Here is a 27761-nt window from a genome sequence, read left to right as displayed (position 1 = left end):
GGGAAAAAAAAAAAAAAAAGTTGAAATGAAATGTGTTGAAATGTCATATACAAGCAATTTGTGGATTTGTTAGTATAAGCATGCATGTAGCGCCTAAAGATGTACTGTAGCCATATGCCAATAGAAATAAAACCAAACCAAAATTAAACTACAGCTCTCACCTTCAGAACTTGGCATTCACTTAACACATTCACTTAAGCAAAACATTATCAAAACAAAATGCAGACAGATGTTTTGAATACATTTTTATTTAGCAACCAAAACAGTAAAATGAACAATATGCAAGATCACCACACATCACTATTCTTTATTAATTTCTCCCACTAAAAATGTAAAACTAAGTCAAGATCAGTAAAACACAAGATTCATGGGACAACTGCATCCAAGACAACATTTCCACAGCCAAGGCCAAAACAACTGCCTTCTACTCTAAATGGTTTTAAAGATGATACAGGGAGAAAATATGTCAAGCTACTACACAACAAACAATAAAGATGCAACTTATTTGGAAAAAAAAAAGCAAACAGAGATTGAGCAAACTCAGTATTGGCCTTGGTTCTGAACACTACATTTTTCTGCCTGAAGCATGGCCAGAACAAGTGATGGAAAAAATTAATTAATGAAACTTTTCTGCATAAAGCACATCATATATAGTGAGAAAATATTCAAACACATGAAAGTGAGTTCTCCAAAAAAAACAATTTCTGCTTGAAAATACAAATTTTAATAGTGAAGTTTGTGACTGGTGCTAAAAGGGGAAAAACTAAACAAAAAGTTGTTCCTCTTGTTACACTAAATGTTTGAGGAGAGAAAAAGCTATTGGAAAATTCTTTGAAAAGTCTTGATTTCACTTCATTTACTTTAGAAGTGCTCAGCTGAGCCTCAGGCCTTCTGGCTTTTACAATGGAGTCCTCTTGAACCTCTGAATTCCCCAACCTCTGAACCACCTCAACTTGGCCATGAACACTTCCCAGGAATCCCTGAACAACCAAGGAGGAGTGGCTCTTCAGAGGTCTGCATCTCTCCACCTTTTCAATCTTCTCAAAAATGCAGTCAAGGGGTCTGGGGTTCTTCCCCAGCTCTGTGTGCTGATGGGAGAATGTTGAATCGGGCATAGAGCAATCCTGTTTTTTTTCCTGCCAATCCCCTGTGGTAAACCTTTCACATTTTTTTGGTGATAGTTGACAAATGTTGTGAATTTGTTTAGGGGGCCAGGGGGGTAGTTCAAGCATGACAGCCATTTTCCCCCTTTCCCCCGTCCCGATGTGCTCCCCACACACCTTGAGGAGACGGATGCAGACCCATGTCGTTGTGTTAGCTGGACCGCCGTGTGTAGCTGGGCTACGGGGATCCCTTGTGGGCCCAGGGGAGGGTCTCTACACCCTCCCACTTTCCCGCATGGTGCTCTGTGGCTCCATCGCCCCAGACCCAGTGGATTCTGGTAGATTTCTTCCCTCGCTGGACCAAAGTGATCTACAGGCATTCTGTTCACACCCAGGCAGTCCACCCTTCATACAACTGGGAGAGGTTATCCATGTTTGTAGCCTCTTTGATTATGTAGTCCACCTTAGATTAGACAAAAAGGAGTAATTTATGAATAGTAAATTGAGCAAAATTAGGTGCAACACAAACAAGAAAAATATCACAATCTACATGCATCTATTGTGGGTATTTCTCCTCAAAGGGTTTATCGGCTGACAGTTATTTTGCAATATTCTTTAAAACGTGCATGTTCACTCTACAAACCTTCTGAAATTTGTACACAAATGCACACGTTTGGCATTTTGGACATGTACGTCTTGTTTCATTTGTGTCTCCTGAATATACTTAAATCAATGTACAGACACTTTGAAACATCTTATGACCTAACTTCTGTCAGTCTCATACAAAAAGATTACACATAAATATTATAAAGTGGAGTGATTGTCATTGTGATACACAGCACATGGTGCACACAGTGAAATGTGTCCTCTACTTTTAAAACATCACCCTTAGTGAGCAGTGGGCAGCCATGAAAGGCGCCTGGGAGCAGTGTGTGGGGACAGTACTTTTTGCTCAGTGGCACCTTGGAGCGGGATGGAACCGGCAACAGGCAATTTTGGGGGCCACTTCCTTAACTGCTAGGCCACCACTTCCCCATAAAAGTTGTGGAGGCGGTACTTTGCTCAGGGGCACTTCAATGGCACCTTGGGATTCGAACTGGCAACCTTCTGATTACGGGTCCATTTCCTTACCCGCTAGGCCACCACTGCCAGAACCATTATTATAAAGGCACTATGGTGGGTCTGTGCGAAACAGCATTTCAAGACACTGTCTACTGTGTATACTCATCTTGACAATATACTGCTTGAATCTTGAATCTACCTGTTCAGTTACACTCATCCGCCTATTGGGGTCCACATCTCTCCCCTCCAGTTTGGCCTTCACTCTTTTCCACACACTGACAGCATAGGAGTTCCTCTCTTGCACGGCTGTAAATATAAATAAATAAATTCATACATAAATCCTTAAATAAAAACCTACAACTACTGCACACAGGAAGAGACACATGAACAAAGCTTCTTGTCAAACATACTGACCCCTGCCTGTTTTGGGGTCGCGCACAGCTCGTTTGGGGCTCGGGGCCAGGCCTTTGCTAGTAACCAGCAGAGTGCTGGGTGGTGTGTCAGCTGGGGTGCCCAGATTTCGAGGGAGGGCCTTGCGAGAATTTTGAGACATGTTGTCGACCTGGGTCTTTACTCCACTGCAGCGTACTGCTGTGAGTGCAGAATAAATTAAATTAAATTAAAAAAGGGAAAGTTCCAAACAGTCTAATTCTGTATACAAATACACATTTAGAGCTTTTGAAACTAACATCAGAAATTAAATATGAATACCCACCTGCTGCAAACGTGGTCTGGGCCATACAAGGTGGGCTGGGACAGTCGCTTGCACAATCCGTGACCAATGGAGATGCAAAGCTTACCAAACCATTATATATGCTACACAGGACAAAAAAAAAAATGTTAAGTTGCACACAATATCATAAAAGACATCAGCTAGTTATAAAGTTGAACTGTTCTGACTTTAATATGCACACACATCACCCACCTCTGGCTCTGCATTTTGAGCTCCTTCAGGGTGGCTGGGATCTCCTGGATCAGCTCCACCTGCTCCTGGCCGCGCTGCTGGCCCGTGGCCTGCACCACGCTGAATAGCACAATCTGCACATTGTCCTGCCACGCCTTGTATTCAGACAGGAACTGCCGCACACTGCCCTCAAACACCACCTCCTCTCCCTCTGCCAAGGCATTTTCCTCATCCTGCATATCCACATTTACACAAAGCTTAGTTGTAAAGTCATAATGCAAAAATTAGACAATGTACTCGCAAAAAGTAAATTTTGTACATCAACAATTAACAGTTGAATTCATTTCCAAATGTTTTCATATTTTAAAGCAATGTGCATTTGCTTGTATTATACCTTGGCCATGGCACGCAGCAGGTGTTTGACATCAGCCAGCTGGCGGTTGTGATTGGACAGGACGACTTTGATGTTATCAACCAGCAGCTGTAGGGTCTCGATGACCGTGTCGAGCTGCTGCTCGCGTTCCTCCTGCATCGCTCGCTGACTGGCCAGCTCCTGGGACAGATGCTTCTGTGCACAAGCCAGCCAATCAGGACTGCCAATGGAAAGCTCAAGGGTGGGGCTCTGTAAAAGGCAAAATTGCTTTCTTTATGTAAAACAAACGAATTTGTAGAATGAATGCATAATATATCATTTAACAGCCATCAAAAGATAACACCAGAATTCAGCAACTAAAAGTGCCTCAGGAGTTTGGTCCACAGGACTGACCAGGCGATGAAGAAGCTGTAGCTCAAGCAGGGAGACTGAGGTGCTGAACTGGGCAGCAAAGGAACAGGTAGCCTGGCAGCGCTTAAGCAAGTCAAAAAGAGCTGCATCCATGCTCAGCGCCTCTGGGGTGCGTGTTCGCAGGCTCTCAAAATTGAAGATGGTGCTGCAGAGGAAGGTGACTTGACTGCTGCGCTGATTCTCTTTCAGCACCAATGCCCGCCGTTCACCGATGGTCACTTCAAAGTCCTGCAGCACGGGGGCCAAGGCTGGGTTTGCACCACCAGCCCATTTCAAGCGTTGCTCTATGCTACCCTCCATTGCAGCAAGTTTCTCCTAAAGAAGAAATAACATTTTTGAATACTTTTGAATAAACCTGCCGATTCTTTTTAATTATTTCCTTTCCATTATTGAACAAGCTTAATGAATCCACAAAGCATTATTTTGTTCTTCAATAATGTGCAAACCTGGACGCTAGCAATGGCAGCTTCATCCTGGCTGAGCTTGTAGAGCTTTTTCTTAATGTTACTGAGAATGATGGCGCGGGGAGGGGAGCTGACTGTCATGGGCTGATTGCGACTTCCTAACACATCTTCATGCTGCCACTGCAGAATAAAATTCAAACCAAGACCACTGTGAGCAATGCAATACCTTCAGCCTGAAGCAATTATGAGAATTACAATCCTGCAACAGTCACACAAAAATAAACCTAGTGGATAACATTATAAATGAATAAATTAACTTAGATGTAGAATACTGTGCTGCAATATTATTTTAAAATGTCTAATATACAAATTATAATTATAGAATAAAATTGAAAAAAAAAAAAAAAAAAAGGTACCTGGAACATGGCAATGTGCAGCTGCGCCCTCTGCAGGCTGACCTTGCAGGCCTCAATGCTGACTTCCAACCTGCGCACAAGGTCCAGCTTCTTCCAGGCAGTGTCGTAGGAGCTGGCAAGCACTGTGGCCCTATTGAGCAACAACTGGGACAGTCGACCGGACTGAACACCCTGCTCCACCGCCTTCTTACATAGGTCATCCAGAGATACCTTGCCCTCAGCTCCAAAATCTTTAGCCTCTACTTGGGCAATGAGGTCCATGCCCAAAGCACTTAGGGCACTGCACAGGGCCAGGCCAAGGGCCTGCGTGGGCAGACCCATCAGCATCTGCCGCACAAAATCAGCTGTGAAGCCTTTGATAGGCCGGGACATTTGGTCCTCACTCACTACAGCAGGGCCACGATATAGTGGATTCACTAGGGGCACAGGGCCATTGGTGGGAGGTGGTTCTTCGGTGGGAGGGGGACAGGTGCCTGATGAAGAGAGAGCGCAGATAGCATTGTCACAAATAACATTAATCTAGACGAAAGTTCTGATCCAAGATATTATAAATGGGCAACTGCTTAAGTAAGGAAATCCAACCTTGCCATTCATACCTGACAGGGTCTGTGCAAAGGCGCCACAAAGACGGAAGAAGTCTCGAATGGTCTGTAATCTCTTGAGAAAGAAGATCTGCTCCAGCACCTGCCTGTTCTGAGAACTGTCAAAAAAATGGACCTGAGCAGCACGTGCTTCACGAATAACATCGACCTTCTGCCAGGCAGCAGGTACATCCATTGAGTTCAGCTGCAAATGAGGATAAACAAAAGGCAAGACAGGTAATATTACTTATTAAAATGTTAAATAAATATATTTCCCTTTCTGTTCATTCACTATTTTTCCACACAGCATGTGGAAGTGCAGCAGCACTGCACTAGAATTAAAATTCATGTGTATAAAGACTGTTTATGTGTGTGCATGTGACTTGGGAAGACCTGGTTCATAAAAAAATATAAAAAGGGCTCCACCAAAAGCCATTGTGCAATACAAGCTAATCTTATAACAATATGGATGGTTCAAGAGTACCTTCTCCACCAGTGCCCCAAAGGCTGCCTCCAGCTGGGCAAACATGCCATCAAAGGCAACAAGCAGCATCTGTCCAGCAGTCATCTTGGGCGTGTCCTGCACTGATGCTTCCATGCTGCGTGGCTGTATCAGCTCTGAATATTGCACTCTAAGCATCCTATGACAAATGCAGGAGGACACAGATCAATGATCAAATACCACCTAGAACTTCTTGTTTCAAATAAAAAAAAAAATGAACTTATAATGCTTATATTAACTTATATACTCAGTAGGACCTAACACACAGTGCCGTACCGAGTGATTTCCAAGTAGTGTATGTCTGACTCTTCTTCAAGGCCCATTGCAGTGTTGCGAAGTGAAGCATGCAGTGCTTCACCCAGGCCCTGCAGGGACATCCCATCAGAACACTGCTCTATAAGGGTGTCCAACTCAGCAAGCATTGTTTCTAGTGTGCTCTCCCCCTTCAGCATACAACGCAATGCTTCAGGGAAGATGATCTGACGGAAATTGGTGTTGAGCTCCTGCAAAAAAGCAGTTTTAAGAAACTTTAAAATGAATTTCACAAACAAAAGCTGAACAATCAAATCAATGTGCAGTAAAAGATTGGCTTAAAAAGGAAACGAAAAATTGCTCAAATAAATTGCTCAAGTAAACCAAACATGCATATGGCTTTAGTTTTTTTTTTTCTTTTCTTCTATGCATTCTGAACACAGATCTGTTTTTATTTCACACAGAGAAACTGAAACCCATGGAGGTACCTGAAGACAGGTGTAAACACCACTGGCAAAGTAGACAGCCTGGGCAGTGTCGGCAGGCCTAGGGATGTCCAGGTCATGGGAGTGCATCTGGCACTGTTGCAGCAGCTGCAGAAGGCAAGTGATGTTCCCACTCATACTGCAGAGCTCCTCCAGGAACCAGGCACCATCACGTGAAGTTAGCTCCACCAGCTGTTCTCCTGCACTGGCCGCTGCCCCTTCCATCACAAGGTTACGTCTAGCAAAACCACCATCACTCTTAGGTCAGTAACAGCACATTATACAACGTGTTGTACAATACTTAGATGCAATTTATAGCACTTCTAATACCATGGACCATAAAACATCTAGTATATAAAAATTAAAAAAAATTAATAAAAATGTAAAGACATAAATCAAGCTCACCTTGTAAGAGCGCAGAGGGCAGAGACGATGATCCCTGCCAAACTGTAGGAGCCCAGGTCTGTATTTTCATGCAGGAACACTTTAATGCAACGTTCAATCTCCTGCAGCTGCTCCTCACAAACCAGAACACTGGCCCCCTCCGCCTTCAGGCGCTCCACTTGTCGCAGAAGTCGGGCATTAGTGTCAGCCACATGGTGCTGCTGGGCAATCTCAACACTGGAAAGGAACTGGCATGTGCTGGCAGGTGGCTGGGGAGCAAACTGCATTTCATACCTGAGGGGAGCATATGGGAGGTGATTGTGGTCAACACTAGATTATAAAATATTTAGATATACACAGATCAATTAGAAATTGACAAAAAAAGGACATGGTCATAGCAAATTATTCTGGCATTTATAATATATTAAATAAGCGTATTACTAACCAAAGCAACCCTTCAGTAAAACCAAACCAAAATTATCTACTATAATGTGTTTCTGAAGAAAAGTTGAGAGGCTATGAAGGCACTGAAGACGTGCATGGTAAGTACATCTTTAAGTCCCCTTTGGATTGTTTCTGAGGTGGGAAGGATTTCCCTGTTTACCCAGCAGGCTGATCATATTGTAGTTTGCCACACCCACTACTACAGTGGTAACTACTCACTTGTGATACATGGCCTGGCAGTGCTCCACAGTCATGTCACAGAGCAGCTCCTCCATCCACTGTTTCCAAGAGGACACCCTGTGGCGATGCAGCACAGCACGTGGATACAGCAGTGCCACAGTGGCATAGCTGTGGAGGTGCTCAAGGCAGCCACGCAGCACAGAGCGCCGCTGCTGGAGCAGAGCACCCACTTCTCCCTCCAGCTGCTCACACTGGCTGATGAGGTGTGCCTGACCTGCGTTCTGCAGAAAGGCTGTCGCAGGCACATAGCTAGGGGGACCTGAGGCGACACAGTGCAAAGGTTATGTTGTGGTAATAAAGTCCACAATGTGATTTTAAAAGCTCAAGGTTTCCATTTTTCATGCATAGAGCATGTAAAAAGAATTAATACATTAATTAGTTCACCTAAATCAATAGGGCTGCTGATCTCCTGCAGCAAGCTGCCAAGCTGTGTGGCCTCCAGGCTGGCAAAGGCAGCCTGGTACTGAGATATCCAGTGGTCCAGGTCAGACAGCTTCCCTTGGATTGCATCCTGAACAGTCCTCTGTCTAGACTGCAGCTGGGTGTGTTCAGAATATCTATAGAGGTAAAAAGCAGCTTCATATATTAATATAAACAGAAAACACTAAGCATTTACAAATCCTCTGTGTACAAATCCTCCCCTTCCAAAAAAAACTTTTTTCCCCTAACCTGTGCTCCAAAGTGTGGATGAGATGGTCTGGACTGCTCTCGGCTCCTTCCAGAAACTCCATTTCCTCCAGGAGTTTTCCCTGCTGTTTCTCCACTTGGTTGAGCTGCTCCTGCAGATTAAGGAACTCCTCCACTGCCATCTCCACCTGTGGTAGCGCGCCCAACATCTCCTCACGGTTCTTAAACCAGTTTACCTGAAAAAAATCACAACACAATTGGTTAATTAAGCAAAGAAATAGCACGTAATTTCCAAAAATGACGAGGAGGAGAGCAGCCTATAGAAGTGAGCAGGCATTTTTGGAAATGACATCAACACACTCACCAACCACAATGTTTAGCGCAGATAGGAAGCTTCTAAGGCATTAGAAACAGGACATAACCTCTCCGCTAGTGATGACATGAGGGGACAAATTCCAGATCAGACCGTCTGACTCACCTTGATCTCAGCCACACGGGAAGAGAACAGGCTGCGGGTAATATCCCTCTCCATCTCTCTCTTGCTTTGCTTGCTCTCAGCTTGCTGGCCTCCACCACCATACACTGCACCAGCAAACCCCACTTCACCACCAGCAGTCCAATCCACCAAGGGGTCATACACAAATGCCTCCAACAATGTGAGTAGAGTCTCACGTCCTCTACGCATCATCTGCACAACCTGAAAGGGGAAGGGAACCAATTTATTGGATTTAAATGCATTGCACACACATGCACAAGACAAATTCTCTCTCTCTCTATTTTCACATAACATTCCACCTACCTACCTCATCTGGATACAACTGGAAACTGAACTGTATTGTTTAATTTGGATTATTATTAATACTTGTAATACTTGTATTGATATGTTCTTTTTACTATTTTGTACCTATTGATAGAGTTGTTTAAAAACGCAAAAGTATGAGTTATCCAATAACTAACTAAAAAAAATAATAAAAAAAATAAACAGAATTCTTGATAGTTGCAGCCCTATTCAAAATAATTATACACTTTTAATATTTATATTTAGGCATTTAAGACTCTTATTCTTAATATGGTTTTCCATTTGTAGCACTTAAAATGTTGAACCAATTATAAAAACAAAGCAAAATACACAACTGGACCTTTCCTGTGGTCCACTGTTTACCTGCTCACACGACAGTCTGAAGATGCCCTCCACTCCAGTAACTCCTAAGGCTGTTTCTATGTTGTGAGTCATGCGGAAGGGAACTTTTTCGGGGACCCTCAAACTCTTGCCTATAACAGAGCAAAACAAAAAAATCAGCACAGTGTGCGAAGTATAGGAGAGCTGAGAGAAAAGAACTGAGGAAAAATACAAACCCTTTTCAAAGCAGACATTGTAGTCAATGTGTACCACCTCTCCAGTGGTCATGTCAATTAGAACATTGTCCAGATGTCTGTCCCCTAATCCAATAATGTAGCCAACCATTGACATGACTGCAGTAGACCTGGCATAGGACTGCAAGACAAGAAGAGACGACATGGTTCTCTTTCCAATACAGAAGTTAAGCAAGACCTCAAGCATAATAATTTGTTTAACACATTTATGTTGTTCTAACGTCTCAACTACTAGCTAACTATCAATTGATGCTACTGGTGATTTACCTGTGTGACCCTCCACCACTCGTTTGGTGTTGTGCATGAACACCACAGCTCTTTGGCCAGCAAGTTATGGGGTGTGGCCTCCATCAGCTCTCGCAACACATCTCTCATCATACTGAGAGGCCAATCACGCCGTGACACTTCTAGACTGAGCCCTACAGCCTTCAGAGCGGGACCAATCTTACTATAATAGAGTTCACTAGGCCTTGGAACCATGGGAACATTCTGTGGTTGCTGATAAACTGAATCCTGGTTCTAGTGAAAAGGAAAAAAGAAACACAAATGATGCATCTGAGGCACAAATCAATAAATACATACTACCAATCATTTATGGATCTTGCATTTTTTTTACATTATAGAACAAAACTAAAGACTATGAAATAAAAAACAAGGCAAAAGTTGAACATGAGAATACAAATCGATCCAATTGCTGTGATGTCAGCATTTCCCACTTCTCTCGACCACCTTAAGTTAGACAACGGGGATGGTTATCATATGCTAAACTAAACACTTGAATCATTCATTCTCATTAACAAGCATCTCATGAAAACCCTTTCAATGATAACAAGTGAACAAAGAAGTCATAAAGATAAAAAGATGCATTTCTTGTGTTGATTCTTCAAAATCTCCATCTTAGACTCCATAACAGTCACAGAGTAGGTGCTTCCAAACACTGGTACTGTACAATATACTACAGCATGTAAAAGAATTGATTATAATATTAGACATTTGGCAGACACACTACCTTTTGTGTCTGCAGCACAGCTTCACGCTGCTGCCATCGCTTGTACAGCCCAAAGAGGGGAGTGGCTCCATCCACCCACTGGATGAGCCCAGAGCGGGTGCCCAGTGGGGTGACAGAGTAGTGGCGGGCATGGAAGTGAGGGCTTTCCTGTTGGTTCACCTTGGTGAACATAGTGTTGACTATGGAGAGGAATTGCATGATGCGCTCATCAAGGTGCAAGTCCTCCAACCCTGAGAGAAAAGGCAGGATTTAGTTTGAAAGGCCCACTACAGCTTATAACCAATCAGGTGTAAAGCCCAACTCACCTTTGAACAAATATGGGTAGTTCCGACCATCAGAGCCCAGGAAGTAGAGTTTCTTGGGTTTGGTCTTTGTGGGAAGGATGGTGATTGTGTTGCCCATACTCTGGATTGTAACTGCGTTTGTAGCAGAGACCTCACCTGGCAGTGCCATCTCTGTGTTGGCCATGGCTGCAAGGCGTGGGCTGATCTCATCCAGTCTCAACAGGTAGCTGGCACGTTTCTGTGCTCGCTGCTGCAGACTCAGCATGATCTAAGAACGAAACGTGGGAGACATTTGTGGCTGATATTACTGGTTTTCAAATGAATGTCTACAGGAGAGCAGTGCTATAACAGATTTGAGTAATAAGGTAAATAAAAATAATTTTCCATGGTCCTCTTTGAAGGTGTGGACGAACCCAATATTTCGAACATTCATTGCTCCTCCTGAACACCATACAGCATTTGTATGGTGTTCGGTATGAATGCATATGATTCAGTTCACATGTTAGTTAATTTCCATAGTTAAAGGGGAATTTATACAGACCTGTTTAAAAGGAACCCAGCTGCTGGCTGGATTGGCAGGATTAAGGGGGTTGCGGAGTCGCTCCAGGGCACTGTGAATGGCCTCGCCATAAGTCTCCTGAAACCAGGTCTCGTGCGGGGTCTCTGCTGGTGCAGCAGTGATGCTGCGAACATGCTCCAGAGCAAAGACCACCGGACGCATCAGAGCAGAGTGCTTCTCTCGCATGATCGCCATCTTCTCCTCTCTGCATAGTCAATGGTGGGAAGAAAAAAAAAAAAAAAAAAGCTATATTAATAATACAGATTACATGAAAATGGAACAAAAACTCAAATCAAGCAAGCACACACATTCTTGAGTCAAGTGAATACTCACTTCCGTAGCGTGTTGTTGTTCTGCACTCGTTTCACCTCATCTTCCAGTTGCTGGATTCGTCGAAGCACATGCATGTGTTGCTGTTGAAGAACTCCCAACCATAACTCATCCCATAGCAGGGTGACCCGCCTCAATTCACCAACCAGCATCTGCACCTGTACAGACACATATTGAAAGATCATAAAACCAAGACCGCTATGGAGCAACACAAACAGCTCTGTGGGTCCCCTGTCCAGATGCCTGTGGATATATCAGGCTTTCTTGCCCAGAGCAAATTGTTTCCAGGTATGTTTCCAGGAAGTGCAAACTTCCAGGTATGTACCTGTAGCACCATTGTGGGGTTGGCAGAGGACAGCTTGTCTACAATCTTGCTGTAGCAGTCCTGCATCATGGCCTGGTCCTCACTGGAACATAGCACCAGCTCTTCCCCACGACTGCTCTCCTGGGAGGCCGAGCCACTGGCTCCCTCACTGTCTCCACACAGACCCTCCCTTTGGATATTGCCCAGAAATGTAGGCAGGGCAGATGGAAGCTTGTTGCCTAGCAGCAAGAGCAATGGCAGAGGATGAATCTGTACATAATTCATTCTTATTCAAATATAAGAAACAAAATGTTATAAAACTGGCATGCTTGATTTGCCAAATTTTAAAGAAAAGAAAACCCACTGTCTCATATTTAAGGAAGACTAAATGGCCCACTATGTACCTGCAGCTTGAGACTCTCCTCCAAGTGAAATAGAGCCCACAATAGCAGGGTACAGGATGAGATGTGGGGAGTCCTGAGCCACACGGCACAGCAGGCTGCAGATACTCTGGCGGATGTAGGCCTCAGGGTGGTTGAGCCGAGAAAACAGTTGAGGGATGATTCCTACATAAGGAGAGGGGGGGAGGAAAAAAAAAAAATTAATTAATTAATTAAAAACTATTCCATCCAGCCAGTGCCAGCAGAGATCCCCACCCAAAAAAAAAAAAATCATATACATGGACACATCGAGAGACTGTCTAAAACCAGATGCTGTTACCTCTCCAGGGAGCGGTGGGGGTGGAGGCGAGACCAAGCTCGAGACCCTCACGCAGCTCCCCCGCATGCTTGACTAAGAGCCGCAGTAGGCGCAGTGTTGCCATGACAATCACATCATCATTGCTCTGCTTGCTGCTCTGGTTTGTCAGCAGAAGCTTGGGGTCATCTTCATCAACAGGCACCTGAACAAAAGATAAAGATGCTCTTGGTATTTGCTTTCAGTAATAATATGCATCAAACAAGAGCAATTAGCGGGGAAAAAATGTCTGACCTGTCCTGCATTGAGCTTAAGGAAGGTAAAGTATGCCCTGCATGAGATACGGTATAAGCTGAAGATTCTGTCCACCACTCTCCTCCACACACGGATCAGCCCATCCATCACACCTTCCTCCACCTCATTTAACCACGGGCAGGAGCTCAGCAGTTGTCTCCAGATGACGTCCACCATGTCATCCTCCTCATCAGACTCATTTTGAAGAGCCATGTCCTCATCCTGCAGACAGAACAAGAATTTTAGAAAAAACAAAACATGGAATAAATTTAGAAAAGGTGGGCATCTCTGACCTGAATACCAGCTGGACGGCACATCGCCTGGCCCAGAATGCCGAAGATCGTATCTTTGTCTTCCTCACTGGTCCCAGTTGGGAGCAGATCTTCTATTTCCTTCTTCTCTCCCAGGAGCAAAGGCACACCCTCGCCTTGACTGTGAATGAAGGCAGACAGACTTACGATGAGAGGACACAAACCAAAACAAGACTACAAACCTTGTAGATGCTCATATAGGTTTTACATAAAACAAATTAGTGAATTAAAACCAACAGTCATTATACTAACCTAGCGTTATCAACAACCTTCCTGCCCCAGCGGTATGCCCAGCTGGCCAAGGCAGCCCAGGATTTGGCTACATCAGGAGCCTGGGATGCAGAAAACTGATAAAGCTGCCCCAAAATGAAATCAGGCTCACCTACACCAACACTTACTGCAAAGAGGGATTTAAAAAAAAAAAAAAAAAAAAAAAAGTTATTTGGAAAAAAATAAAATACAGCAACAGATCACCAGAACACATTTTAAAAGACACTCAAAGTAATATCCTGATCTCTCAGCACCTGTCATTTCCGTGGTAATACGGGGCATGCCCTGGTCTTCCAGGGACAGCTCCAACAAGGAGGAGATGTTCTTGCTAAGTGTGGAGAGGTTTGAATGTGGTGCAGAATTCCTCTTCACCACCTGCTTCAGCTGAGGGGTCAAGTCCTTCCAATCAGCCAACAGCCATTTGCACAGTGTAAGCACTGAACGGCAGGCGGCACGCTCAGAATTCCCAGATTGGCAGTAGGAGAGTGCACAGGAGCTCAGCATCTCCATTGCAGGCATAGTCTGGCCTGCAAAATGAGAAATTAAAGGGACCAATGGTCAGGAGAAGGAAAGACCGATGTACAGATGCTTTCTTTCTATCCCTATATTTCTATATCTAGACTAATTTCAATAAAAGGTACTTTCACTCCATTCATTCCATGCTTAATACTGACCTGCAGTGAACAGGACCTTTGCCTTTTCAATCTCCAACTCCGCACCCCATTTCTCCGCCACCGCACCCTCCAGTGAGAGCTGCTTGAAACTGTTAACCAGATCGTGGTTCCCAGTGCTGGATGACTGCCCGCTGCACAGACTCAAAAGCCTGGTGGCCAGCGCAATGTTCCCCTGCTTACGGGCAAACTTCACAGCAGTCAGAGACAACTCCATTATGTGAGAATCCACTGGTGCAGAAGAGCCTGAAGAAAAGGAAAAGGTAGATGGGGAAAAGGTAGATCATCGCAAAGACACAGGATATAAAAGAACTGCAGCAAAAGATATAGAGACAGACAGGAAACCTTTTAGCCTGAGGAAGAGATGCCTCTGAAAAGTTGTGTATCTGATGGCATGCAGCCAGGGCTGGACATCCTGCTGTTTGCATGACCGTAGGGCTTCACAGTAGAGAGGAATCAAACAATCCTGCAAAAACAGAAAATACCCTTAGAGCACAATTTTAAGCTAAAAACCAGACACATTGTGTAGTAAATTAAAACACAAAATGAACCGGAGGGTTCGAGAAAGTGAGACTAGTATTTATAAAGAAGGGGGACAAACAATATGAACACATTACATGCACTGGAGGAATAAGTCTCAGATTTTCAGAATACATTTATAACAGCCATTGGTGGGTACAATGATCCTATAGTGTATCCAAGAGGCTTACCTCAGAGGGGACCTGGCTGGTGAGAGAGTTCTCAAGAACTGAGGCACAGTGCAGCTGCATGGTGCTGATGGTGGGCACTGAACCACAGATGGTCAGGGTGGAAAGACGCAGAGCTCCCAGTGCAATTCGACTCGTCTGTTTCAAGTACTTCACTAGAGCACTACAAAACATGTGAAAATTCCAGTACAATTATAGGTCACAAAGCTTGCAGTGCTTTAAAATAAAAAAATGTGTCTCGTAGCCAAACTGAACTAAAAAGATATATAATAACATACACTAAAGTCAATCCTAAGAAATTCAGGCCTGACAGAGTGGACTCACTCAGAAGAGGGGAGGGTTTTAAGATCCTGCTCGTGGTCAGTGGCACTGATGGCCCCCACTGCACTCCTCAGCAGTTGTACTTCTATGGCTTTGTGCATCTCAGATGGGTCAGGACTCAACACAGCAGGAAGAAGCCTCTTTAGATCTGCATTTCACACACAAGCACACATACCCCCATCATTTATCAAAATGCATTTGTTGAGATGAATCACGTTTAAGCTGAATTTAGTTCAGTGTACACTTCCCTGGCAAAAAATGTTTCATATGTTTATATTGTTCAGGTCAAGGTTTATGAGGTAAGCTGACTGTCTTAAATGAATGACCACACTTTTCCAAAATGGTTTAGGCTGAGTTGACAATGTCAGGATTATTCAGGCTCTAATAGCAACAAAAAAAGGATTACACATGGACTCAAGGTTGAGCATTCATTGGGATGTTTTGAGAACTCAAAATCTCAAAAGAAAGGGGGAGGGGGAAAAAAAGAACTGAAAGAAAATCAAAGCCAGAAGCTTTAGAGTGCACAACTTTTTTGTGGAACTACAGTGTGGAACTACAATAAAACTTTAGGGCAAACCGAGTTTGTCTTTGGTGGCCGAGTTAAGCAAGCCACAATCCTCCCCAGGTAGAAGGTCCAGCTGTGCACGGCATTCTGTGAAATCACCTTCTTCAAATCTGCTCAGGGCTCTGAACACATCACAGGAAGAATCATTGACCATGTAGGCAAAGACATGATCAATCAAAAAAAAAAAAATAATAATAATATAAACAATAAACTGTCGAGAATCTTTCAAGCATTGCATGCTTCACATACCTGATGTAGTTGAAATCAGTCTTAAGGTTGATTGCTGCGCTACAATTGCTGTTCTTCTTCAATGCCAGCATGCTGGCCTGCCACTCCTGTGCTGAGGACCAGTCACTCACAGCCACATAGCACTCACAGGCTTTATTTGCCATGAAGTTCAGCACCTCGGGGGAGCACTCACTAGACTTGAGCAGCACAGTCTTCTTGCCATCTCCTGACAAATCAAACATACAAGCAACAATAGTGTAAAAGAGGAAAGAAAAACTACAAGAAATGAACCATTTAACCAAATGCTGAGGAAATTATATTAACCTTGACCTATGCACTTCCAAATAGTATTGTTTCTAAAGCAGTTTAAACTTTAATGAAGCCTCACCGCTACTGATATGTTTTGGACTGGCCATGTTGCCACTGTTGGAGTTTGGCAGCTTCAACAATGATCTGTCAAAACCTTTGATGGAGCAGTCGGTTCCTGTCACTGCACAGAGTTGTTCCTGGTACTCTAAAGCAGCCTTCTCAAATCTGACAAAAAGGAGAAGAACTGGGTCAGTTTGTTAAAATTGTTCAAACAAATATCATATAATATATTTATTGTTTTCCTAAAATGTAATAGACTACTAAAGAAATGCTGTCTGAAACATCAATACCATATCAATTCATGAGATGGTTTCTTACCGCCCCTCTGCCTGAAGTGCCACTGAGGTCACCCACCCCAGGCTCCTGCCAGTATTGGTCAGGCTCCAAGCTGCCAGGCCCTGGATGGCCTCCGGGCAGCGGAGCTCACATAGCGCCTCGACTAGCATCATCAGAGTTACCTCCATCTCTGGGCCCTGCAGGAGAAAATAAGTAAATAATATGGCTCCTGATTTGGTCACATTCTGCAACAAGAGCCACTTCACTTGGAAAGAAACTGGGACAAAGCGGCAAAAGTTCATTAATGCGTACAAGTAGCTAGTGTGAAATACCCGATTATTGAGCAATGACCAGAAAATGAGTTAAGTGTCTTTTATTAGGGACTTCATACTGAAGTCATTGACAGACACTGGCTTGCTCAAAATATTGTTAACAAGGCAAATGGAAGCAATGAAAATATATTAGTCATTTACAAAAGTAGGAGCATAGAAAATTGAAAATGTGCACCAAACCACGACTTGAAGTAGGAATGGGCAACTTTATAAGACCATTTTATTTGAACATAACCTTAATTTCATGCCTAAAGCAGGTATAAGGTATATGTTCAATGCTTCTAATTTGTGGTGGTATGTGAAGAACACATACCAATTTTGCATAAATTCTTTACAATCAGGTCCCCAGAAAAAAAAAAAAAAAAAAAACTCTCTCATTCTGTGCCATCACAATCTTTTCAACATATTCTAAGATCCAACTAAGTATATATAGGCATTGGCTTGTGCATCTGATCAAAGTCATAGCTTTAGTTGCATAGCAACTGGCACTGCTGATCAAACTCACTGACACAGTTAATTTTCTCCATCTCACAGAGCACCGTGGTTCTTACCAACTTAATTAACGTAAAGTAATAATAGCAATCATGTTTTTTTTCTGTGCTTATCAACAAGGTGCTAAACTCTGAGAACTCTTGAGCCAACCAGCATCAAGAGCATCAGTGGTTGGTCTGGCAGGGAAGAAAACAGACCCGTAAACAGAAGGTTGTGGGTTCTAATCCCAATCCGCCAAGGTGCCACTGAGCAAAGCAATGTCTCCACACACTGCTCCCCGGGTGAGCAGTGGATAGAGGAAGTTTTGTTGTGTGCACCATGTGCTGTGCTGTCCTGATAATCACTTTTTTCAATGAAAACATCAGGCAATGATTGGTTAAAACCAGCCACACCCATACCTGTGCACTGCTGTTTTTCATCTCAGTGAGCAGGTCAAAGCCATGGCGGACCGTAACAGCAGGCTGACCAGACATCAGCCCAACCCTCATTAATGCCATGCGGATACGTGTAAGCCAATCCTGACAAGTCTGTCGGTTGGTATAAAAAAATGTCCTGATGCCCTATATGGGGAGTTGAGAAAACATTAGTAGTACTAACACAACATTAACTGACTAAATGTAGGCAGTAGATTCACTTTTAGTTTAAACAGTCAGTAGTGAAACAGACCTTGGGAGGTGCAGTGAGTGCATTGGCACAGCCCTCGTAAGCATTGTACATGAGCTTCTCCAAGTTCTCCAGGAACTGCAACAACATGGCCAACCGTAATTGGTTTGTGTGGTGGCCCTCGTCGCTGTCCGCCCCACTCCAGTGACTCAGCTCCTGCTCAGAGTTCAGACTGTGGGCAGCCAGACTGCGGATCATACCTGATGTGAGGAGAATACGAGTGGTGAATGCACATTCAGATGTGAGCCTTCAGAAACAAACGCAGCACACCAGTCCAGAGATAAAATACAATTAGCACTTCATAGTCAAGACAATGGGGACCACACTGCAATTAACTCACTAACAATCAGCAAAATACACAGAAACAAAAATGGCCACACATACAAGACCGGTGGCAACGGTTCCCCCTACCTTCTATGGTTTGGAAGGTGTCCTGTGCCCGGCCTAGTGGGGTGCGAAGTTTAGAGAGCACTGTGAACTGCGCAGCCTCCCACACCGCCCACTGCCACAACACCGCCTCAGTCTTCAACAGCACGCGTGGTACACACACGGAATCCCGCTTCTCCAACCTTTGGCAGCTGTGGTAAAGACGCTCCAGCCATGGCTCCTTACTGCAGGACACACATACACAGATTTCATTTTACATGTGACCTTTTGACCATATACCTTTAGTTAACCTGAATTAATAAAAGGCACACTAAAACAGGTCTAAAATCATAGAGAAAAAAAAAAAAAAAAAAAATCAAGACACACCTGGGTGGCAGACTTGTTTTTATCCATAACATAGCTGGGTCAGGTTTTAAAAGATATGGAGGCCAAATGTTGAGGTGTAAGTACTATTTGTACTAATTTATCCTTAAACTTTATATGAACTAATTGGCCAGAACCAAGTCTTCGCCCCCACACACTCACCCTCCACGGTGCACAGTCCCATATAGGATAAAGCTGATGAGATCTGAGAAATCTTGTGGGTGGAAAGTGTTGCTGGGTGCCTTGCTCATGTGTCGGCGGATGGCCAGAGATATCTCCTGGATCTCTGTGTGGCTGTGGTTGCTGCTGGGAGACCAAGCAATTACCCTGTGAGGTGACCAAAACCAGTGACAACTGCATATAGGGTGGAGAGACAGATTTTTTTTTACCTCAGAGCCACATCAAGGGGAATGGATCTCAGAAGCTTCCCAAAAGCCTGTCTGACTCTCACATACGAGTGAACCAGCTGTACTCTACACACATCAACACACCTGAAAAGAGAAGCAGCAGTCATCACTCACATCATTGGGCATGAGTAGGAAATTAGATATATATATAGTATAATTAGAGTGTTACCTCTGTAAAAGTTCACTGGACAGAGAGGCAGACAGGACTTGCAAACTGTTGCAGGTCTGGAGGGTTATTGCCAGATCTTCATTCAAAGCTTAAAGGAAAATAAACATGTTATAAACAAATACCTGCACATTGAAGGTGTGTGGCTTCACATGAAATTTGATTCAAATGTAAACATGGCCAGCCTCTCCCACACGAGGAATGGAAGGGCAAGTTTTAATGAGCTGCAGGTTTCCACTAACCGTTTGCAAGCAGTCCTTTGCAGAACCTGTGGAATGAGGGGAGGGCAAACAAGGGGGAGTATGTGTCCGACTTCTTCATCATTAGAGAAACCTCCAGAGACCAGGTGAGTAAAAGCCTCCTACGGATATTTTAAAAACACAGAAGTGCTCACAATGTGTAACAGCAAAGACCAGGAACAGCCTTTTCGTACCGCATAATTAATATTCATGGGAAGTGAGGATAAAATAAATTAAAAAGAAAAATAACGCAAAACTTTGGAGCAGTGATGTTATTAAAAAGTCTTCATTATTCTGCCATCACATTGTACCTGGCCTCGGGGTTGAGGTGCTCTTTGGCTAGAAGCATTCCCAGCAAATTAAGCAGTGTGCTGAAATGCTTCTTGGTTGCTGTGGTAACAGTGCTGATGACTGCACCATCGAAGAGTGAGGGAGAAGAGGAACTCAGGCTGCTGGAGATGAAGTGATCATGTCTGAGGCATAGACAAAAAAAGTGGCAGGATATTTATATTATTCAGGTGCAAACAGGATTTGGCCTTATTTCTGTTAACATATCCACACAATACAAGAGAGCAGTCTGTATTCACCTGGTACAGTGAGAGTAGAGGGTGTACAGCACTGCATACTGGACTGCAGGGTAATGGACGGCCACTTCTGAATGGACGACCTCTAGATTTTGACTGAGCAATGCAAACACAGTCGGAGACAGGGCCCACATCTGCCACAGAAAACAAGAAATTCAGTCACCAGTCTGAATATCATTTGTTAGTCACACTAGTACTGCAATTTCAGTCAGAACAATCCTATCACATATAGATACATGGCACAAACAAAACAATATTTAGGGAATACTGCAGTTCCTATTGTATAAGACATAAAAATGACCATAGTCAGGAAAACACCACCACGAGATAAAGGGTAGCAGCAAATCGTTGCTATGGAAGCAGTGAAAATAAGGGCTGGTTATGAAAAAGCATAAAGATCAGTATCTTGTCACATTCACATACAGTATTTAACGTATGTAGCGCTGTAAAGGTCATATTGCTATTAACCCTTCCTTACAGCACCAAAACACAAATTAATTCATTATGTAGACTCATGCTTTAAATATCTTGATGTCTCTACAACCAATGTTTTTTTTAGCAATCTGGGAGAGCAATTTCTCAATATGCAGCAACACAGCAGTGAAAGGAAAACTGTGAATACTACATAGCAAAATTCTGCGTTTGATAGAAAGTTGTAACTCAATCCTGTCTGAACAGGATATAACAGGGTCTAAGTACGATCAGACAGACATTAATATATCTTACATTTTTAAATGTAAGAAAACATGCAAGGGGAAAAGCAGCAGCAGACGCACCCCAATGAGCGAGTTCTTGGTGTTGCCGATGGTGGTGAGCGCACTCAGGTTGAATATAAGGATGAACTCTGCCCTCTCTGGGACCAGCTGTATTTGGCTAAAAGCAGGGTGCTGAATGTGCGGGCAGGACGGAGGCAGACCGAGAGGGCTCAGTAGGCTGTTGAGGGCACAGCCTATCTCACCCAGCACCAATTTATATGCCGCCTCCAGGATGGGGATGTTCTTCAAGCTCAGCACTGCCTGATACACGCCGTGAGCTGCAGCCATCACCTGACAAACAGTTCAAATAAATAATATTTAAAATACATAATATATTCCTTCTCAACATAAAAAGTGCATTCGGTTGGCTGTACCTCTTTCTCCCTGTGAAACCGCAACTCCAAAAGCTGAGAGTTGGAAGACAGCAGCTTCTCCACAAATGTAGCAGGGATCTTGGTGTTTATGTGATCCACAATCTACATGGATGGGTGACAAAGTTTTATTCTATTCACACCCCAGAGGCTACAAATACAAGTCACACTCTTAAAAATCACAAAGAACAGAGGGCTTTGCCCAAATCTGGACTCACCAGAGTGAGCAGGTTGAGGACCGCTATGGTGTAATCTGGGCCACAGTGCTGGCAGCTGACCAGCTGGTCCAGGCCATAGGAGATGACAGAGTCCATCAGCTGGCTGCCTGAATCCATGCTCACCAGCAGGACACAAACACATTCATTTCCGGCAGTCAGGACAGCCTCTGAGAAAAATGCCTGCTTGGCGGTCGAGATACAGGCCAACACACGATTCAATACCTATCAGAAGAAACAGATGATGGATGATGATTACAAATTCCACATTGTGATTCAGAACGTTTTAACCAAAACATTACAACAACAAAAAAAATAAATTGCATCCTCACATTAGTGACATAGGCCTCAGTGATGGGTGGTCCACGTATTGGGTTGAACCGCTCGCCTATGCTGCGCACCACAGTGCTGAAAACACGCAGCAGGGCAGCCAGCTTGGGTAAGGACACAGTAGGAGGGGGGATGTCTTCATCCACTGTTTCCCCTGACACCACATGACTGAGATCCTGTAAGTAACAATATATATCTGAATCAGACACAGGCTAGGATTATCTTGGGGAAAAACTAAACACACTGACACAATTAGTACTCATACCTCAGCATAGGCCTCCATATCTTCCAAAAACTGACCCAGCAAGGTAGTGGAGAACGCCAAGTCTGCCACCCAGAACTGCTCCAGACTCTGTAGCCAGCCTAAAGGGAAAACAAGATTACACTACTTTTCATTTCATAAATGTAATTCTAATAAAATCACAAAAGATACTGTGGTTTTAAGCTGTTCATCAATAATTTGGTGCTTCATGGTACATATTTTAACATCTATATGATGGGTCCTAAATATGACAAGATACCACTAAACAGAAGAAAAAGATTGAGGTAAGCATAAAATAAAATAAATAAATAAATCTGCTGAGTCCTCAGTATATAAATGGAATGGAAGTGACGATCAAAGGAAGATAGAAAAATTACAAACACTGCTCACCGGACACTTGAATAGTGAGCAAGTGCTTCTGAGTGTGATCAATATGCCAGCCAACCAGGATGTCAACAGTGTCCTGTAAAAGTAATATGATATTTTTAAAAGTGACCAACTAATCACATTGAGAAATAAAGTTAAGTGCTGTCAAAGTTCATGAATATTTGGCCTACTCTGAAACTAGTGCTAAAGATGTGTGGGTAGCAGCGAGCCACCAGGAGGATGCACTTCACACTCTGGCAGAGCAGCTCAGGGGTGTCCACATTCTCCAAGATGGACTGTAAGCTGCTCATCACCAGCTAGCAGGGAAAAAGCAAATTCACTTAAACTACTGTGTCAAGCAACAATAAAAGTCTAACACTAAATAAATAAAACACATACATGCATGACAGGTGAAAATGCCTTCTTCTCCCCAGCTGTCTCCAGGGCCTTGTAAACTGCCACCAGGTACAGAAGCTTCACCTCGTCCTTGGTGGAGCCGGTGAACTTGAGGAACATCCACTTGAAGATCCTCTCTGCCTCGTAGCTGAGGGCAGCGCAGAGTAGGCCGAGGCAGAAGGCTGCTTCCTGTCTGAGTTCCTGCAGGAGCTTGCTACTGCACAACCAAACAAAAGCTCAGAGGTGTTAACACGGTTTGGCCACAAACAATGCCTTGAAACAAAAGCCAATCATAAAATCATGAGATCTAATAACTTGCAGAATTTCACCAGTGTTTGAAAGAGGACTAACAATTGTATTACCTTTCATTCAAAATGTCATTCAGAGAGCTCAAAATAGTATCCAACTGCTTCACCAGGACCTGAAGGAGAAAAGACAGAAAAGTCTATTAAGCAAAATAGCTTCAGGCTTACGTGCCCCCTAACCCACTTGAAAATTCAACAAAGCACCCTAGCCTCAGCATTTGAAAATGCGGTGAAAATTCATTATGATTTCCCATTCAGGCCAATCATCCAAGAAGAACACTCTCTGCATAATAAAAGGCCAGAAAAGGGACACAGTTCAGGAAAGGGAGATTACAGGAGAGTATAGGGGAAGCCAGAACTCACCACTTTGTTTTCAGAGTGCATGATGAACTCCCTCATTTGTTTCATGGTGGCCAGTCTGCGATCTCGGTCATCCTCTCGTGAGACCCTCCGCAGAAGATTGGCCAGCCGAGACTCATCAGAGTGAGCCAGCGGTCGGTCTACAAGTGACCAGGGAAGTGTTTTATATTCATTACCTTGAGGGTACCATAAAGACCTCAACGTTTAAATGGCTAATCAATTATTATTTATGCATTCAGAATAAATACATTGCCTGAATTTTCAATAAAAAAATATATATATTACCCTTTTGCTGACGGAGGATATAGTAAAATGATATGAGGTACCTACCCTGTGATTTCCTCATGTCCTTTGCAGCTAAAGCACGGTTTCCATGCTGAAAACTGGGTAAATCCGCAGTCACATCATTGATCCTCAACTCTTGCCCCAGCGACTTCCAACCAAAAGTAGTTTCACAAAAACTTCCCTCAGAGTCATATCCACCTGAAAGATTATATAACATCTCATGTAACATGCCACACTGGATGCATTTGACATGTCACATAAATAAATTGTTTACTTTTCTGTTTAAGTTTGGAGTACAGGAATCTCTACCACTAGACTGCTAGGCAGAAAAATAGCAAATGAAAGTGAAGTGATTGTCACACGTGATACACAGCAGCACAGCACACAGTGCACACAGTGAAATTTGTCCTCTGCATTTAACCCATCACCCTGAGTGAGCAGTGGGCAGCCATGACAGGCGCCCGGGGAGCAGTGTGTGGGGACGGTGCTTTGCTCAGTGGCACCTCAGTGGTACCTTGGCAGATCGGGATTTGAACCGGCAACCTTCTGATTACGGGGCCGCTTCCTTAACCACTAGGCCACCACTGCCCAATTAAATGCATTCATAGTCCTCCAGCTTAGTTGCAATTCAGCTGAAAAAGCACAACATTTCTTTAGCCATCTCTCAGATGTCTTTTAATCTTGATATACACCGGTCATAATGCAGCTTCATGCAAACATACTGTACATTTGCATCTTCAAGAGTGAATAACAGTAGTCTGCCTCAAAAAAACAACAACCACCAAATGCATAAGGTAAGTTGGCAAAGGACAAACCCCTACACAATGTAACGGTTTTTATGGTGGAGGGAAAAAAGGTGTTTTCCTAACATGGACAGGTTGGTTTTGGTTCCTCTTTACCACAAGTACTAGATCACAAATAGTTATCAGCAGCAACCCAAAACAAACATAAAAACTCATTTCAAACGTTAGAACAAGGCAGAAAATGAAAATGTCAGCACCAACCTCCTCCCTCAAGTGCACTGCTGGCTGAGTAGGCATCATTGTGCAGAGGTGGGGTGCCAGACTGGTCCGAGGGCAGGGTGTCGAACAGAGCTGCTGGACCGTGGTCTTTCGAGACACTGCACTTCAGACTGTCCTGGCTAGCTGACACACCGTCGCCTCTGAAACAAACAGACATATCCATCAGGAGCATGGACACATTACACTAGCTGAGCGATTTATAACTTATAACAGTGTAAAATACTGAGCCCAAACCAACTACAGCTTGTACATTATGTGCCTAACAAAGTACTTGTATACAGTTTTCACCTATATCCACTTCCAGTATCGCTCAGGCAGGAATGTGCGTCTTGGTGGCAACGCATCTTCGGCCCGAGAGAAATTCAATGGCCATCGGCAGTCAGTCCCAGACTGTTGGCTGACTTCGTTTCATAGAAGCTGTCGAAGGTAATTTCACAGCTCAAACCAAGTCACCAATATAACACACATCTCCATCATGCGACCAACTCACAACGTCTCATCCTAAACAAAATCCAGTCACTCGAAAATAAAGGGCTTCACTACACAGCAGCCTGGATGGACGCCCTTTTCCATTTGTGCAACTTCTGAAGTCACCAGCTGCTAATCAACTCGTACACCTAGCGGATTAAAAACGCATAAAAACCTCAATGCTTGTAACGCAACGAAGTAGTAGTTAACCTTTAGTACAGCATCTGGACACAACATATGAAAATGAATGAGATGTTTAAACACGCAACTAACTCACGCGATGGAGAATCGCACACCAACTCACAAATATTTCGGAACACACACGGTGAAAGAAACGGACATGGAAGGTACAGACCAAAGATTCAAATACGTTCAACCGGCGCCTTTCTTTGGCGAGGAGACAAGGCAACAAAAGCAGAGCGGTCCGCCCGCCGCTGCCATGTGTGCAAATAGGCGTTGGCTAACAGAGCTAACGTTAGCGTTAGCTTCAATCACACAAGCGACACGACAAAACACAACGTCGGCTCGATGCTCGCCGGATCGCGAATACCGATTCAAATACGCTGTATATTAAATACAACATTTCACGGTACTCGTACCCCAAAACAGCCGGCGGCGTGACCACAAACGTACATTAGCCACGCTAGCCAGTTTTTAGGCTAACGCTAGCCTAGCTAGCAAATCAATATTTGAGTTCTGATTTAATTACATTTTTTGCTCTCGATTTGAAGTAAAGGACTCCACACGCATCTCTGGTGTATATATAGAGCAGTGGCTTTAGTATAAAATAACTGAGGGAAATAACGCTAATGTCAATTAATAAACGCAGGAGGTCTTCACGTTGTTCAGCAGGAAACCCAGGGCCACAGTTTTCCCTCCGTGAGCAAAAACACACATCGCTAGCAACGTTAAGCGTGTCCGGTTAGGCCCGGCGGACCCCGCGACTGTTTTCACGTCCACGGCGAGGTGGCGGGGCACCAACCTGGGCTGCCAGTCATTCCAGTCGCGCTGCAGTTTGTGGGCGCTGCTCAGCCGAGACCCGAGGGCTTTGCGGCTCATTACCTTCGCGACGACAGCATGACCCGCTTGCCACGGGCAAAAAGAAAATCTCCTTCGAGCTTATTTCCTCTTGTGACAGGGTTCACTTCATGTCCTTATCGGAGAGCTGTTGCAGCGGCGCAGTCCACGGCGTTGGGAATGTATGGAATTGGCAACAGTCTAGTGTTGTGTCGTTCACGAACGATTCGTTCAAAAGAACAAATCTTTTAAGGCAACGCACTGAACCGAATCACTCGAGTGACTCGTTCATTTCTCTGTTCAGCTGAGCAACCAGCAGCGCAGCTGCCGCAGCAGACCTGGACGAACGAATCACTCTGTGAACTACACTCTTCTAAATCTTTTCCTCCGAGGGCGCCCGTTGAGGCATGGAGAGAGATGGAGGAGTGTTGTGTTAAGCCGTACCTCAGAGAAAACTAACTTAAAAGAAACTGTGCTAGATTGCCATGCACAGAGAGTCTGAGAAATGCACCCAGTAGTCTGAGAAAATGCGTGACTTATTCAGTGGCGGAGCCAGGAAATTTTCAGCGGGGTGGCCAGGGTGGATCTTGTTATAATTCTGGGGTGTCATACATGTCTCACAAAAAATACAGGGCTATTTAACCCTTTAATGCCATGCGTATCATATTTGAGATATTTTGTGTTCTGATGCTTGTCTTCTACCTTAACTACAATAATTCTCACATACAGCTGGTATAAAGGGAGTTTTAGTGGTAAATCCCTTTTTTTTTACTGGATGTTATATACATTTGTCTTCCATACTTCAGTTTTTTGATGAACAATTGCACAATTTACAGATTGAATTTTGATATTTATAACAAATATTTAGAAGAGATCTAGACAATTAGAAGATCAACGATAATTTATCTTTGTACACCTTACCACACATGCAACCTAATAAGTGTTTGTTGCATTAACCACATTGGGTTTACCTCCAATTTGTTTTTGTCACATCATTTGTAAATTAGGCCGCATGTTCGACCAAATGGTTTGCACCCTAGAGTGCAATTATAATGGTTGGGGGGGGGGGGGGGGGGTTATAAGATAAGATAAGATGATCATTTGACACCCATACCATTCCACTGAATATATTTTAATGTACTTTTAATAAATTAAAACAAACAAAAGAACACTCAGTGAACAGTCCATAGAAAATATCTGGCATATGGAATATAAAATAG

The 27761-nt window shown here is 43.7% G+C and overlaps 1 protein-coding gene across 4 annotated transcripts; it reads right to left on the bottom strand.

The window, feature by feature from the left end:
• Positions 1-237: 237 nt before the first annotated feature.
• Positions 238-26780, bottom strand: smg1 (SMG1 nonsense mediated mRNA decay associated PI3K related kinase). Of its 4 annotated transcripts, XM_028986379.1 has the most exons (63): positions 26507-26780; positions 25345-25473; positions 25039-25196; positions 24080-24232; positions 23753-23889; positions 23447-23505; positions 23088-23301; positions 22880-23005; positions 22713-22785; positions 22326-22423; positions 22063-22236; positions 21734-21955; positions 21519-21620; positions 21166-21435; positions 20393-20523; positions 20117-20278; positions 19809-19927; positions 19570-19657; positions 19383-19484; positions 19156-19299; positions 18655-18854; positions 18247-18443; positions 17979-18140; positions 16799-16953; positions 16500-16645; positions 16133-16337; positions 15896-16005; positions 15322-15466; positions 15001-15160; positions 14636-14756; positions 14294-14536; positions 13874-14146; positions 13602-13746; positions 13332-13470; positions 13039-13260; positions 12769-12949; positions 12453-12614; positions 12070-12287; positions 11748-11902; positions 11397-11619; positions 10877-11123; positions 10572-10801; positions 9830-10081; positions 9545-9683; positions 9351-9460; positions 8667-8885; positions 8231-8424; positions 7946-8118; positions 7541-7820; positions 6899-7171; positions 6497-6731; positions 6033-6259; positions 5739-5895; positions 5270-5459; positions 4674-5146; positions 4300-4437; positions 3836-4168; positions 3464-3691; positions 3091-3302; positions 2881-2981; positions 2580-2756; positions 2365-2471; positions 238-1566 (listed from the first exon to the last, which is right to left on the bottom strand). In XM_028986379.1, the coding sequence occupies exons 2-63, from the start codon at positions 25398-25400 to the stop codon at positions 1489-1491; spliced, it is 10923 nt and encodes a 3640-aa protein (XP_028842212.1). In that variant the 5' UTR covers positions 25401-25473; positions 26507-26780; the 3' UTR covers positions 238-1488. The 4 variants fall into 4 exon arrangements, with proteins under 4 accessions (XP_028842212.1, XP_028842209.1, XP_028842210.1 ...); XM_028986376.1 differs by lacking the exon at positions 25345-25473; XM_028986377.1 differs by lacking the exon at positions 25345-25473 and having other exon boundaries at positions 19156-19296.
• Positions 26781-27761: the final 981 nt, after the last annotated feature.

The sequence above is a fragment of the Denticeps clupeoides genome, chromosome 7 (genome assembly GCF_900700375.1).
Source record: "Denticeps clupeoides chromosome 7, fDenClu1.1, whole genome shotgun sequence".
NCBI classification, from domain to species: domain Eukaryota; kingdom Metazoa; phylum Chordata; class Actinopteri; order Clupeiformes; family Denticipitidae; genus Denticeps; species Denticeps clupeoides.
Note: the sequence above shows the minus strand (reverse complement) of the source record. Positions and strands in the feature narration are given on the sequence as shown.

What these genes read in the sequence shown, in the direction of transcription:
- smg1 (XM_028986376.1), bottom strand. Translation starts at nt 26,583, where the DNA reads ATGAGCCGCAAAGCCCTCGGGTCTCGGCTGAGCAGCGCCCACAAACTG. An exon ending in GCCGTCCAGCTGGTATTCAG is followed by an intron (nt 13,261 to 13,331) that starts GTCAGAGATGCC and finishes TTCTGTCTGCAG; the next exon opens with GATGAGGACATGGCTCTTCA. An exon ending in CTGCCATTGCTAGCGTCCAG is followed by an intron (nt 4,169 to 4,299) that starts GTTTGCACATTA and finishes TTTCTTCTTTAG; the next exon opens with GAGAAACTTGCTGCAATGGA.